Genomic DNA, 15,215 nt, shown 5'->3' with positions numbered 1-15,215 from the left:
CTTCTTTTTTGTCACCACGGCATAACAAATACAAGCTAGAAAAACAAAAATATCTCAAGAAAACTTACAATAGTGTGTTCTATCCTGAATATGTACTAAATATTTCAAATTGCTAGAAACAGCAGATTGATTTAGGAAATTTGAGGCCCAAGGGGCAAAAAACATAGAAAATTGCCTACCCCCTGGGTCATAAAACAAATAATTTAACTTGTAAATGCTATGATTTTCTGATTTTAAAGTTCTTGATATAGAAACAATAACTATGTTTGGAAGTTATGCAAAAATCAGATGTTAACAGTCATCTCTACAACATTTTAAGTGAATTTATATCTCAGACTGGTATCTGCATACATACAACTATTGCAAATATGGCTTTGTTTGAACACTTCTAGTATATATAGTAGCTAAATTGTGTCAGATATATGGTTACAGATGATACTGTTGTGACAAGAATTCTAAATTGACCATTTGAGGCAGAAAATGTGTTCTTTAATTGACAAATAGGCATACAGTAAGATGTGGACTGGAGACAGAGGCTGGATTGGATACTTTATATAATCTTGAATGTTGTGATGATTGACTGCTAAACATTACATTTATAATATTCTGATATGCTTTCAATATGTTATCAAAACAGTTTTTAACAGGTTCTAGGCATTTTTTATCAGAAAATATGTAAATAGGGTAAGCTGGCAATAATTAAAGTCTTGTTTTCAAATTCTTTAAAAAATTGCAACAGGGGAGGGGGTATAAAATGTATAGTAAAGAAAAACTTAGAGTATACACAGTGATTTCTTTAAGACTATAATTCTGATAAATGAGTCATAATGTGAGAAAAACTGGTTTTAGAGAGTTTTCTATTTGAATAAATGTCTGTATAGGTTGCACTTTGTAAATACAGCTGTTTCTGACAACACGCCTCTTTTGGGGAGAAATAGAATATTCATAGAAAATTAATTTTGTTTACATACTGGTTCCCAGTTATGCTCTCTGTGTTCCATATCGCAGAGACAGAACTGGGGAATGTTACCAGTAAATAAACACGTGCATATTGTTTACATTGAAATCTGTGGTAACCTTTCATTCGAGGTAGGGGTAGTTAAGAAAATTAGTGTAAGTTTCAACTCTGAGAAGTTCGGGGCATATAAACGTTGAAAATATGCCACACAGCCCTATATTTTGACCTTTGAAAAAAATTGTGGTGCAAATGAACTTTCAATTCTAGGATAAGATTTTTTTCAAAACTTCATAGTGAAAGTGGTACAGTTTTAGCCATAAAAGGAGTTCCTATGGGAAATCGCATTGTCAATATTTACAGAAATGCAACCTATATAGGGTGAAAAAGGGGAACATTCAGAATTTAACCAAATTTGCTTTATTTCACAGATTTTAAAGAAATTAACTCAAATATGAAGTTTTATAAATATTTAATGAAGATTGATAGAATCCTGGGCCTTAGATATGATGACTCAGCATAAATTCACAGTTTACAGTATGCATAGTTTACTTAAAGTCCTGGATACAAAATTAATTCATAACATTTGCATATTTGTAAGTTAAATTGTTAAAAAGTGCTTATATTTACTCTTCGCAGTCATTGAAACTCATAGATCCTTCCTGAATATTATTTATGGAGTATTTGTGTCCTTTCGATAACCCAAAATTAAGCCGCAACACCTAATTCTTCTTTTTTGTCACCACGGCATAACAAATACAAGCTAGAAAAACAAAAATATCTCAAGAAAACTTACAATAGTGTGTTCTATCCTGAATATGTACTAAATATTTCAAATTGCTAGAAACAGCAGATTGATTTAGGAAATTTGAGGCCCAAGGGGCAAAAAACATAGAAAATTGCCTACCCCCTGGGTCATAAAACAAATAATTTAACTTGTAAATGCTATGATTTTCTGATTTTAAAGTTCTTGATATAGAAACAATAACTATGTTTGGAAGTTATGCAAAAATCAGATGTTAACAGTCATCTCTACAACATTTTAAGTGAATTTATATCTCAGACTGGTATCTGCATACATACAACTATTGCAAATATGGCTTTGTTTGAACACTTCTAGTATATATAGTAGCTAAATTGTGTCAGATATATGGTTACAGATGATACTGTTGTGACAAGAATTCTAAATTGACCATTTGAGGCAGAAAATGTGTTCTTTAATTGACAAATAGGCATACAGTAAGATGTGGACTGGAGACAGAGGCTGGATTGGATACTTTATATAATCTTGAATGTTGTGATGATTGACTGCTAAACATTACATTTATAATATTCTGATATGCTTTCAATATGTTATCAAAACAGTTTTTAACAGGTTCTAGGCATTTTTTATCAGAAAATATGTAAATAGGGTAAGCTGGCAATAATTAAAGTCTTGTTTTCAAATTCTTTAAAAAATTGCAACAGGGGAGGGGGTATAAAATGTATAGTAAAGAAAAACTTAGAGTATACACAGTGATTTCTTTAAGACTATAATTCTGATAAATGAGTCATAATGTGAGAAAAACTGGTTTTAGAGAGTTTTCTATTTGAATAAATGTCTGTATAGGTTGCACTTTGTAAATACAGCTGTTTCTGACAACACGCCTCTTTTGGGGAGAAATAGAATATTCATAGAAAATTAATTTTGTTTACATACTGGTTCCCAGTTATGCTCTCTGTGTTCCATATCGCAGAGACAGAACTGGGGAATGTTACCAGTAAATAAACACGTGCATATTGTTTACATTGAAATCTGTGGTAACCTTTCATTCGAGGTAGGGGTAGTTAAGAAAATTAGTGTAAGTTTCAACTCTGAGAAGTTCGGGGCATATAAACGTTGAAAATATGCCACACAGCCCTATATTTTGACCTTTGAAAAAAATTGTGGTGCAAATGAACTTTCAATTCTAGGATAAGATTTTTTTCAAAACTTCATAGTGAAAGTGGTACAGTTTTAGCCATAAAAGGAGTTCCTATGGGAAATCGCATTGTCAATATTTACAGAAATGCAACCTATATAGGGTGAAAAAGGGGAACATTCAGAATTTAACCAAATTTGCTTTATTTCACAGATTTTAAAGAAATTAACTCAAATATGAAGTTTTATAAATATTTAATGAAGATTGATAGAATCCTGGGCCTTAGATATGATGACTCAGCATAAATTCACAGTTTACAGTATGCATAGTTTACTTAAAGTCCTGGATACAAAATTAATTCATAACATTTGCATATTTGTAAGTTAAATTGTTAAAAAGTGCTTATATTTACTCTTCGCAGTCATTGAAACTCATAGATCCTTCCTGAATATTATTTATGGAGTATTTGTGTCCTTTCGATAACCCAAAATTAAGCCGCAACACCTAATTCTTCTTTTTTGTCACCACGGCATAACAAATACAAGCTAGAAAAACAAAAATATCTCAAGAAAACTTACAATAGTGTGTTCTATCCTGAATATGTACTAAATATTTCAAATTGCTAGAAACAGCAGATTGATTTAGGAAATTTGAGGCCCAAGGGGCAAAAAACATAGAAAATTGCCTACCCCCTGGGTCATAAAACAAATAATTTAACTTGTAAATGCTATGATTTTCTGATTTTAAAGTTCTTGATTTAGAAACAATAACTATGTTTGGAAGTTATGCAAAAATCAGATGTTAACAGTCATCTCTACAACATTTTAAGTGAATTTATATCTCAGACTGGTATCTGCATACATACAACTATTGCAAATATGGCTTTGTTTGAACACTTCTAGTATATATAGTAGCTAAATTGTGTCAGATATATGGTTACAGATGATACTGTTGTGACAAGAATTCTAAATTGACCATTTGAGGCAGAAAATGTGTTCTTTAATTGACAAATAGGCATACAGTAAGATGTGGACTGGAGACAGAGGCTGGATTGGATACTTTATATAATCTTGAATGTTGTGATGATTGACTGCTAAACATTACATTTATAATATTCTGATATGCTTTCAATATGTTATCAAAACAGTTTTTAACAGGTTCTAGGCATTTTTTATCAGAAAATATGTAAATAGGGTAAGCTGGCAATAATTAAAGTCTTGTTTTCAAATTCTTTAAAAAATTGCAACAGGGGAGGGGGTATAAAATGTATAGTAAAGAAAAACTTAGAGTATACACAGTGATTTCTTTAAGACTATAATTCTGATAAATGAGTCATAATGTGAGAAAAACTGGTTTTAGAGAGTTTTCTATTTGAATAAATGTCTGTATAGGTTGCACTTTGTAAATACAGCTGTTTCTGACAACACGCCTCTTTTGGGGAGAAATAGAATATTCATAGAAAATTAATTTTGTTTACATACTGGTTCCCAGTTATGCTCTCTGTGTTCCATATCGCAGAGACAGAACTGGGGAATGTTACCAGTAAATAAACACGTGCATATTGTTTACATTGAAATCTGTGGTAACCTTTCATTCGAGGTAGGGGTAGTTAAGAAAATTAGTGTAAGTTTCAACTCTGAGAAGTTCGGGGCATATAAACGTTGAAAATATGCCACACAGCCCTATATTTTGACCTTTGAAAAAAATTGTGGTGCAAATGAACTTTCAATTCTAGGATAAGATTTTTTTCAAAACTTCATAGTGAAAGTGGTACAGTTTTAGCCATAAAAGGAGTTCCTATGGGAAATCGCATTGTCAATATTTACAGAAATGCAACCTATATAGGGTGAAAAAGGGGAACATTCAGAATTTAACCAAATTTGCTTTATTTCACAGATTTTAAAGAAATTAACTCAAATATGAAGTTTTATAAATATTTAATGAAGATTGATAGAATCCTGGGCCTTAGATATGATGACTCAGCATAAATTCACAGTTTACAGTATGCATAGTTTACTTAAAGTCCTGGATACAAAATTAATTCATAACATTTGCATATTTGTAAGTTAAATTGTTAAAAAGTGCTTATATTTACTCTTCGCAGTCATTGAAACTCATAGATCCTTCCTGAATATTATTTATGGAGTATTTGTGTCCTTTCGATAACCCAAAATTAAGCCGCAACACCTAATTCTTCTTTTTTGTCACCACTGCATAACAAATACAAGCTAGAAAAACAAAAATATCTCAAGAAAACTTACAATAGTGTGTTCTATCCTGAATATGTACTAAATATTTCAAATTGCTAGAAACAGCAGATTGATTTAGGAAATTTGAGGCCCAAGGGGCAAAAAACATAGAAAATTGCCTACCCCCTGGGTCATAAAACAAATAATTTAACTTGTAAATGCTATGATTTTCTGATTTTAAAGTTCTTGATATAGAAACAATAACTATGTTTGGAAGTTATGCAAAAATCAGATGTTAACAGTCATCTCTACAACATTTTAAGTGAATTTATATCTCAGACTGGTATCTGCATACATACAACTATTGCAAATATGGCTTTGTTTGAACACTTCTAGTATATATAGTAGCTAAATTGTGTCAGATATATGGTTACAGATGATACTGTTGTGACAAGAATTCTAAATTGACCATTTGAGGCAGAAAATGTGTTCTTTAATTGACAAATAGGCATACAGTAAGATGTGGACTGGAGACAGAGGCTGGATTGGATACTTTATATAATCTTGAATGTTGTGATGATTGACTGCTAAACATTACATTTATAATATTCTGATATGCTTTCAATATGTTATCAAAACAGTTTTTAACAGGTTCTAGGCATTTTTTATCAGAAAATATGTAAATAGGGTAAGCTGGCAATAATTAAAGTCTTGTTTTCAAATTCTTTAAAAAATTGCAACAGGGGAGGGGGTATAAAATGTATAGTAAAGAAAAACTTAGAGTATACACAGTGATTTCTTTAAGACTATAATTCTGATAAATGAGTCATAATGTGAGAAAAACTGGTTTTAGAGAGTTTTCTATTTGAATAAATGTCTGTATAGGTTGCACTTTGTAAATACAGCTGTTTCTGACAACACGCCTCTTTTGGGGAGAAATAGAATATTCATAGAAAATTAATTTTGTTTACATACTGGTTCCCAGTTATGCTCTCTGTGTTCCATATCGCAGAGACAGAACTGGGGAATGTTACCAGTAAATAAACACGTGCATATTGTTTACATTGAAATCTGTGGTAACCTTTCATTCGAGGTAGGGGTAGTTAAGAAAATTAGTGTAAGTTTCAACTCTGAGAAGTTCGGGGCATATAAACGTTGAAAATATGCCACACAGCCCTATATTTTGACCTTTGAAAAAAATTGTGGTGCAAATGAACTTTCAATTCTAGGATAAGATTTTTTTCAAAACTTCATAGTGAAAGTGGTACAGTTTTAGCCATAAAAGGAGTTCCTATGGGAAATCGCATTGTCAATATTTACAGAAATGCAACCTATATAGGGTGAAAAAGGGGAACATTCAGAATTTAACCAAATTTGCTTTATTTCACAGATTTTAAAGAAATTAACTCAAATATGAAGTTTTATAAATATTTAATGAAGATTGATAGAATCCTGGGCCTTAGATATGATGACTCAGCATAAATTCACAGTTTACAGTATGCATAGTTTACTTAAAGTCCTGGATACAAAATTAATTCATAACATTTGCATATTTGTAAGTTAAATTGTTAAAAAGTGCTTATATTTACTCTTCGCAGTCATTGAAACTCATAGATCCTTCCTGAATATTATTTATGGAGTATTTGTGTCCTTTCGATAACCCAAAATTAAGCCGCAACACCTAATTCTTCTTTTTTGTCACCACGGCATAACAAATACAAGCTAGAAAAACAAAAATATCTCAAGAAAACTTACAATAGTGTGTTCTATCCTGAATATGTACTAAATATTTCAAATTGCTAGAAACAGCAGATTGATTTAGGAAATTTGAGGCCCAAGGGGCAAAAAACATAGAAAATTGCCTACCCCCTGGGTCATAAAACAAATAATTTAACTTGTAAATGCTATGATTTTCTGATTTTAAAGTTCTTGATATAGAAACAATAACTATGTTTGGAAGTTATGCAAAAATCAGATGTTAACAGTCATCTCTACAACATTTTAAGTGAATTTATATCTCAGACTGGTATCTGCATACATACAACTATTGCAAATATGGCTTTGTTTGAACACTTCTAGTATATATAGTAGCTAAATTGTGTCAGATATATGGTTACAGATGATACTGTTGTGACAAGAATTCTAAATTGACCATTTGAGGCAGAAAATGTGTTCTTTAATTGACAAATAGGCATACAGTAAGATGTGGACTGGAGACAGAGGCTGGATTGGATACTTTATATAATCTTGAATGTTGTGATGATTGACTGCTAAACATTACATTTATAATATTCTGATATGCTTTCAATATGTTATCAAAACAGTTTTTAACAGGTTCTAGGCATTTTTTATCAGAAAATATGTAAATAGGGTAAGCTGGCAATAATTAAAGTCTTGTTTTCAAATTCTTTAAAAAATTGCAACAGGGGAGGGGGTATAAAATGTATAGTAAAGAAAAACTTAGAGTATACACAGTGATTTCTTTAAGACTATAATTCTGATAAATGAGTCATAATGTGAGAAAAACTGGTTTTAGAGAGTTTTCTATTTGAATAAATGTCTGTATAGGTTGCACTTTGTAAATACAGCTGTTTCTGACAACACGCCTCTTTTGGGGAGAAATAGAATATTCATAGAAAATTAATTTTGTTTACATACTGGTTCCCAGTTATGCTCTCTGTGTTCCATATCGCAGAGACAGAACTGGGGAATGTTACCAGTAAATAAACACGTGCATATTGTTTACATTGAAATCTGTGGTAACCTTTCATTCGAGGTAGGGGTAGTTAAGAAAATTAGTGTAAGTTTCAACTCTGAGAAGTTCGGGGCATATAAACGTTGAAAATATGCCACACAGCCCTATATTTTGACCTTTGAAAAAAATTGTGGTGCAAATGAACTTTCAATTCTAGGATAAGATTTTTTTCAAAACTTCATAGTGAAAGTGGTACAGTTTTAGCCATAAAAGGAGTTCCTATGGGAAATCGCATTGTCAATATTTACAGAAATGCAACCTATATAGGGTGAAAAAGGGGAACATTCAGAATTTAACCAAATTTGCTTTATTTCACAGATTTTAAAGAAATTAACTCAAATATGAAGTTTTATAAATATTTAATGAAGATTGATAGAATCCTGGGCCTTAGATATGATGACTCAGCATAAATTCACAGTTTACAGTATGCATAGTTTACTTAAAGTCCTGGATACAAAATTAATTCATAACATTTGCATATTTGTAAGTTAAATTGTTAAAAAGTGCTTATATTTACTCTTCGCAGTCATTGAAACTCATAGATCCTTCCTGAATATTATTTATGGAGTATTTGTGTCCTTTCGATAACCCAAAATTAAGCCGCAACACCTAATTCTTCTTTTTTGTCACCACGGCATAACAAATACAAGCTAGAAAAACAAAAATATCTCAAGAAAACTTACAATAGTGTGTTCTATCCTGAATATGTACTAAATATTTCAAATTGCTAGAAACAGCAGATTGATTTAGGAAATTTGAGGCCCAAGGGGCAAAAAACATAGAAAATTGCCTACCCCCTGGGTCATAAAACAAATAATTTAACTTGTAAATGCTATGATTTTCTGATTTTAAAGTTCTTGATATAGAAACAATAACTATGTTTGGAAGTTATGCAAAAATCAGATGTTAACAGTCATCTCTACAACATTTTAAGTGAATTTATATCTCAGACTGGTATCTGCATACATACAACTATTGCAAATATGGCTTTGTTTGAACACTTCTAGTATATATAGTAGCTAAATTGTGTCAGATATATGGTTACAGATGATACTGTTGTGACAAGAATTCTAAATTGACCATTTGAGGCAGAAAATGTGTTCTTTAATTGACAAATAGGCATACAGTAAGATGTGGACTGGAGACAGAGGCTGGATTGGATACTTTATATAATCTTGAATGTTGTGATGATTGACTGCTAAACATTACATTTATAATATTCTGATATGCTTTCAATATGTTATCAAAACAGTTTTTAACAGGTTCTAGGCATTTTTTATCAGAAAATATGTACATAGGGTAAGCTGGCAATAATTAAAGTCTTGTTTTCAAATTCTTTAAAAAATTGCAACAGGGGAGGGGGTATAAAATGTATAGTAAAGAAAAACTTAGAGTATACACAGTGATTTCTTTAAGACTATAATTCTGATAAATGAGTCATAATGTGAGAAAAACTGGTTTTAGAGAGTTTTCTATTTGAATAAATGTCTGTATAGGTTGCACTTTGTAAATACAGCTGTTTCTGACAACACGCCTCTTTTGGGGAGAAATAGAATATTCATAGAAAATTAATTTTGTTTACATACTGGTTCCCAGTTATGCTCTCTGTGTTCCATATCGCAGAGACAGAACTGGGGAATGTTACCAGTAAATAAACACGTGCATATTGTTTACATTGAAATCTGTGGTAACCTTTCATTCGAGGTAGGGGTAGTTAAGAAAATTAGTGTAAGTTTCAACTCTGAGAAGTTCGGGGCATATAAACGTTGAAAATATGCCACACAGCCCTATATTTTGACCTTTGAAAAAAATTGTGGTGCAAATGAACTTTCAATTCTAGGATAAGATTTTTTTCAAAACTTCATAGTGAAAGTGGTACAGTTTTAGCCGTAAAAGGAGTTCCTATGGGAAATCGCATTGTCAATATTTACAGAAATGCAACCTATATAGGGTGAAAAAGGGGAACATTCAGAATTTAACCAAATTTGCTTTATTTCACAGATTTTAAAGAAATTAACTCAAATATGAAGTTTTATAAATATTTAATGAAGATTGATAGAATCCTGGGCCTTAGATATGATGACTCAGCATAAATTCACAGTTTACAGTATGCATAGTTTACTTAAAGTCCTGGATACAAAATTAATTCATAACATTTGCATATTTGTAAGTTAAATTGTTAAAAAGTGCTTATATTTACTCTTCGCAGTCATTGAAACTCATAGATCCTTCCTGAATATTATTTATGGAGTATTTGTGTCCTTTCGATAACCCAAAATTAAGCCGCAACACCTAATTCTTCTTTTTTGTCACCACGGCATAACAAATACAAGCTAGAAAAACAAAAATATCTCAAGAAAACTTACAATAGTGTGTTCTATCCTGAATATGTACTAAATATTTCAAATTGCTAGAAACAGCAGATTGATTTAGGAAATTTGAGGCCCAAGGGGCAAAAAACATAGAAAATTGCCTACCCCCTGGGTCATAAAACAAATAATTTAACTTGTAAATGCTATGATTTTCTGATTTTAAAGTTCTTGATATAGAAACAATAACTATGTTTGGAAGTTATGCAAAAATCAGATGTTAACAGTCATCTCTACAACATTTTAAGTGAATTTATATCTCAGACTGGTATCTGCATACATACAACTATTGCAAATATGGCTTTGTTTGAACACTTCTAGTATATATAGTAGCTAAATTGTGTCAGATATATGGTTACAGATGATACTGTTGTGACAAGAATTCTAAATTGACCATTTGAGGCAGAAAATGTGTTCTTTAATTGACAAATAGGCATACAGTAAGATGTGGACTGGAGACAGAGGCTGGATTGGATACTTTATATAATCTTGAATGTTGTGATGATTGACTGCTAAACATTACATTTATAATATTCTGATATGCTTTCAATATGTTATCAAAACAGTTTTTAACAGGTTCTAGGCATTTTTTATCAGAAAATATGTAAATAGGGTAAGCTGGCAATAATTAAAGTCTTGTTTTCAAATTCTTTAAAAAATTGCAACAGGGGAGGGGGTATAAAATGTATAGTAAAGAAAAACTTAGAGTATACACAGTGATTTCTTTAAGACTATAATTCTGATAAATGAGTCATAATGTGAGAAAAACTGGTTTTAGAGAGTTTTCTATTTGAATAAATGTCTGTATAGGTTGCACTTTGTAAATACAGCTGTTTCTGACAACACGCCTCTTTTGGGGAGAAATAGAATATTCATAGAAAATTAATTTTGTTTACATACTGGTTCCCAGTTATGCTCTCTGTGTTCCATATCGCAGAGACAGAACTGGGGAATGTTACCAGTAAATAAACACGTGCATATTGTTTACATTGAAATCTGTGGTAACCTTTCATTCGAGGTAGGGGTAGTTAAGAAAATTAGTGTAAGTTTCAACTCTGAGAAGTTCGGGGCATATAAACGTTGAAAATATGCCACACAGCCCTATATTTTGACCTTTGAAAAAAATTGTGGTGCAAATGAACTTTCAATTCTAGGATAAGATTTTTTTCAAAACTTCATAGTGAAAGTGGTACAGTTTTAGCCATAAAAGGAGTTCCTATGGGAAATCGCATTGTCAATATTTACAGAAATGCAACCTATATAGGGTGAAAAAGGGGAACATTCAGAATTTAACCAAATTTGCTTTATTTCACAGATTTTAAAGAAATTAACTCAAATATGAAGTTTTATAAATATTTAATGAAGATTGATAGAATCCTGGGCCTTAGATATGATGACTCAGCATAAATTCACAGTTTACAGTATGCATAGTTTACTTAAAGTCCTGGATACAAAATTAATTCATAACATTTGCATATTTGTAAGTTAAATTGTTAAAAAGTGCTTATATTTACTCTTCGCAGTCATTGAAACTCATAGATCCTTCCTGAATATTATTTATGGAGTATTTGTGTCCTTTCGATAACCCAAAATTAAGCCGCAACACCTAATTCTTCTTTTTTGTCACCACGGCATAACAAATACAAGCTAGAAAAACAAAAATATCTCAAGAAAACTTACAATAGTGTGTTCTATCCTGAATATGTACTAAATATTTCAAATTGCTAGAAACAGCAGATTGATTTAGGAAATTTGAGGCCCAAGGGGCAAAAAACATAGAAAATTGCCTACCCCCTGGGTCATAAAACAAATAATTTAACTTGTAAATGCTATGATTTTCTGATTTTAAAGTTCTTGATATAGAAACAATAACTATGTTTGGAAGTTATGCAAAAATCAGATGTTAACAGTCATCTCTACAACATTTTAAGTGAATTTATATCTCAGACTGGTATCTGCATACATACAACTATTGCAAATATGGCTTTGTTTGAACACTTCTAGTATATATAGTAGCTAAATTGTGTCAGATATATGGTTACAGATGATACTGTTGTGACAAGAATTCTAAATTGACCATTTGAGGCAGAAAATGTGTTCTTTAATTGACAAATAGGCATACAGTAAGATGTGGACTGGAGACAGAGGCTGGATTGGATACTTTATATAATCTTGAATGTTGTGATGATTGACTGCTAAACATTACATTTATAATATTCTGATATGCTTTCAATATGTTATCAAAACAGTTTTTAACAGGTTCTAGGCATTTTTTATCAGAAAATATGTACATAGGGTAAGCTGGCAATAATTAAAGTCTTGTTTTCAAATTCTTTAAAAAATTGCAACAGGGGAGGGGGTATAAAATGTATAGTAAAGAAAAACTTAGAGTATACACAGTGATTTCTTTAAGACTATAATTCTGATAAATGAGTCATAATGTGAGAAAAACTGGTTTTAGAGAGTTTTCTATTTGAATAAATGTCTGTATAGGTTGCACTTTGTAAATACAGCTGTTTCTGACAACACGCCTCTTTTGGGGAGAAATAGAATATTCATAGAAAATTAATTTTGTTTACATACTGGTTCCCAGTTATGCTCTCTGTGTTCCATATCGCAGAGACAGAACTGGGGAATGTTACCAGTAAATAAACACGTGCATATTGTTTACATTGAAATCTGTGGTAACCTTTCATTCGAGGTAGGGGTAGTTAAGAAAATTAGTGTAAGTTTCAACTCTGAGAAGTTCGGGGCATATAAACGTTGAAAATATGCCGCACAGCCCTATATTTTGACCTTTGAAAAAAATTGTGGTGCAAATGAACTTTCAATTCTAGGATAAGATTTTTTTCAAAACTTCATAGTGAAAGTGGTACAGTTTTAGCCGTAAAAGGAGTTCCTATGGGAAATCGCATTGTCAATATTTACAGAAATGCAACCTACAGCGCTTACAGCGCTTTGATTGATTGTGGGCCCAGTTTTCAAGTTGGTCCAAGTCAGGATCCAAAATTATTATATTAAGTATTGAATTTTCAATTGCACAGTATTCAGCAATAGCAAGAAATCTTCAATTGCACAGTATTGTGCAATAGCAAGAAATTTTCAATTGCACAGTATTGCACAATAGCAAGAAATCTGTAATTGCACAGTATTGTGCAATAGCAAGTATTTTTAATTACACAGTATTGCGCAATAGCAAGAAATATCTAATTAAGAAATATCTAATTGCACAATATATTGTGCAATAGCAAGAAATTTTCAATTGGAGTTATCTTTCTTTGTCCAGAATAGTAGTTGAATCAACTTTAATCATTGTTTTATACATTATACAATGTATATTCACTTTTACTACCAACTGATAAATTTAAACAATCTTAACCATTCAGTGATAACAAGCACTTTTTTTACATTTTAATATTTAATGATGTATTTAAATGAGTAGTCATGTTGCAAACTCCATTCGAAATTTGAATTGAGATCAGTTTTGGAATAAGGGAAAGGGGGATGTGAAAAAAAATTGGGGGGGAGGGGGGGTTCAATTTTTCTCATTTCAGATTTCATAAATAAAAAGAAAATTTCTTCAAACATTTTTTTGAGAGGATTAATATTCAACAGCATAGTGAATTGCTCAAAGGCAAAAAAAATATTTTTAAGTTCATTAGACCACATTCATTCTGTGTCAGAAACCTATGCTGTGTCAACTATTTAATTTTGAATTTAAATAAGTTTGAAGAAGAAATCTTTAATTGATTTGTAAGATCTTGACATTTTTTTTTGTGTAAAAACCCCATATAATATCAAGAATTTGATCACAATCCAAATTCAGAGCTGAATCAAGCTGCGGTCGTATAAAGCTGCACCCTGTGGAGCACCTGGTTTTAAAGGTGTACATACATCAATGTGAGTTGAAAATAAGCAAGGATCATATCATTTTAAGTAGTAGAGTCACCTGCCTTGTACCTTGTGAATAACATGGAAATAATACATTAATACATTGTGTGTGCTCTTGTACTAATTTTTCTCTTGACTGAACTTGAAAAAAATCTTCCCAGATCCAACAGAAATTTCTGTTTGAAATATGAATAAAAGAAGTGGTAGAGTATACATCAATGAATCAGTATGTGATGGAAAGACACAATCAAAGACATTTAAAAATGAATGAACGGTATTCAACTAAAGACAACTGGCTATGAATATGTCAAGCTGTTAATATTAGCGGGTCTAAAAAAGTTGTCAGATTGTGAGTATTTAACAGAAACCTTAAAAGGACTTCAACAAACACCTGCTTTATTGTTATTATGATAAACAGCAAAATTTACACATAACATAAAATAATTTAATGATTATTTTTCTTTAGATTGTCCTAGAAGAGAGATTTACTTCTTAGCAATGATTGACATTTTGACAAAATATGGAGTGAAAAAACGTACAGCACAAGCTGCAAAGACAATGAAACATGGTGCAAATGCTGAAATATCTACAGTGAAACCTGAACAATATGCACGAAGATTCTTGGACTTTGTCAGCAAATGCATTGAATGACCACCTATACCTAAACATGTTTTATCTTATTGGATACACATATTCATATATTTATTTGGTAAGGATAATGTCAGATTACAAAAAAAGGGACCACCTGTCTAATTATAAGCTCAAAAACAAGAAAAAAAATTTGAAAGAAATTGCATTCAATGTTTTGTGACCTTATGTGACTGCAGTTTTTGTTTAAATGACTTTTGAACTGAATGAATGGTTTAACTCTGTCACATTGAAATTTATAAGCACAATTTTACTACCTTTATCATGGAATTTAAAGTCACTGATATTGATCTTTCAATACAATCTCTTGACTAATATATTTTCCTTTTGTTTTGTATTTATTTTCTGAGGATAAATTCAGTAATTTGTAATCTTGCATTATTCATACAGACATCATTTGCTTATAGATTAAACAATTGATTTTTTTATCATGGAAATTTCAACTGAATAACTGAAGACAGATTTATATAGGTATACACAGTTGTTGTAATATATTGTTCTTCAAAA

General features: G+C 31.1%; 1 protein-coding gene across 1 annotated transcript in view; it reads left to right on the top strand.

The window, feature by feature from the left end:
* Nucleotides 1-14,849, top strand: part of LOC143065126 (phosphatidylinositol 5-phosphate 4-kinase type-2 alpha-like) — a 52,429-nt gene extending 37,580 nt beyond the window's left edge. The window contains exon 9 of the mRNA XM_076238494.1: nt 14,527-14,849. Within this exon, the coding sequence (XP_076094609.1) occupies nt 14,527-14,711 (185 nt within the window). The 3' untranslated portion in view covers nt 14,712-14,849. The remainder of the gene's footprint in view (nt 1-14,526) is intronic.
* Nucleotides 14,850-15,215: the final 366 nt, after the last annotated feature.

The sequence above is a fragment of the Mytilus galloprovincialis genome, chromosome 2, assembly GCF_965363235.1.
Source record: "Mytilus galloprovincialis chromosome 2, xbMytGall1.hap1.1, whole genome shotgun sequence".
NCBI lineage: Eukaryota > Metazoa > Mollusca > Bivalvia > Mytilida > Mytilidae > Mytilus > Mytilus galloprovincialis.
The sequence above is the reverse complement of the archived record's forward strand: the minus strand, read 5'-3'. Positions and strand labels throughout refer to the sequence as shown.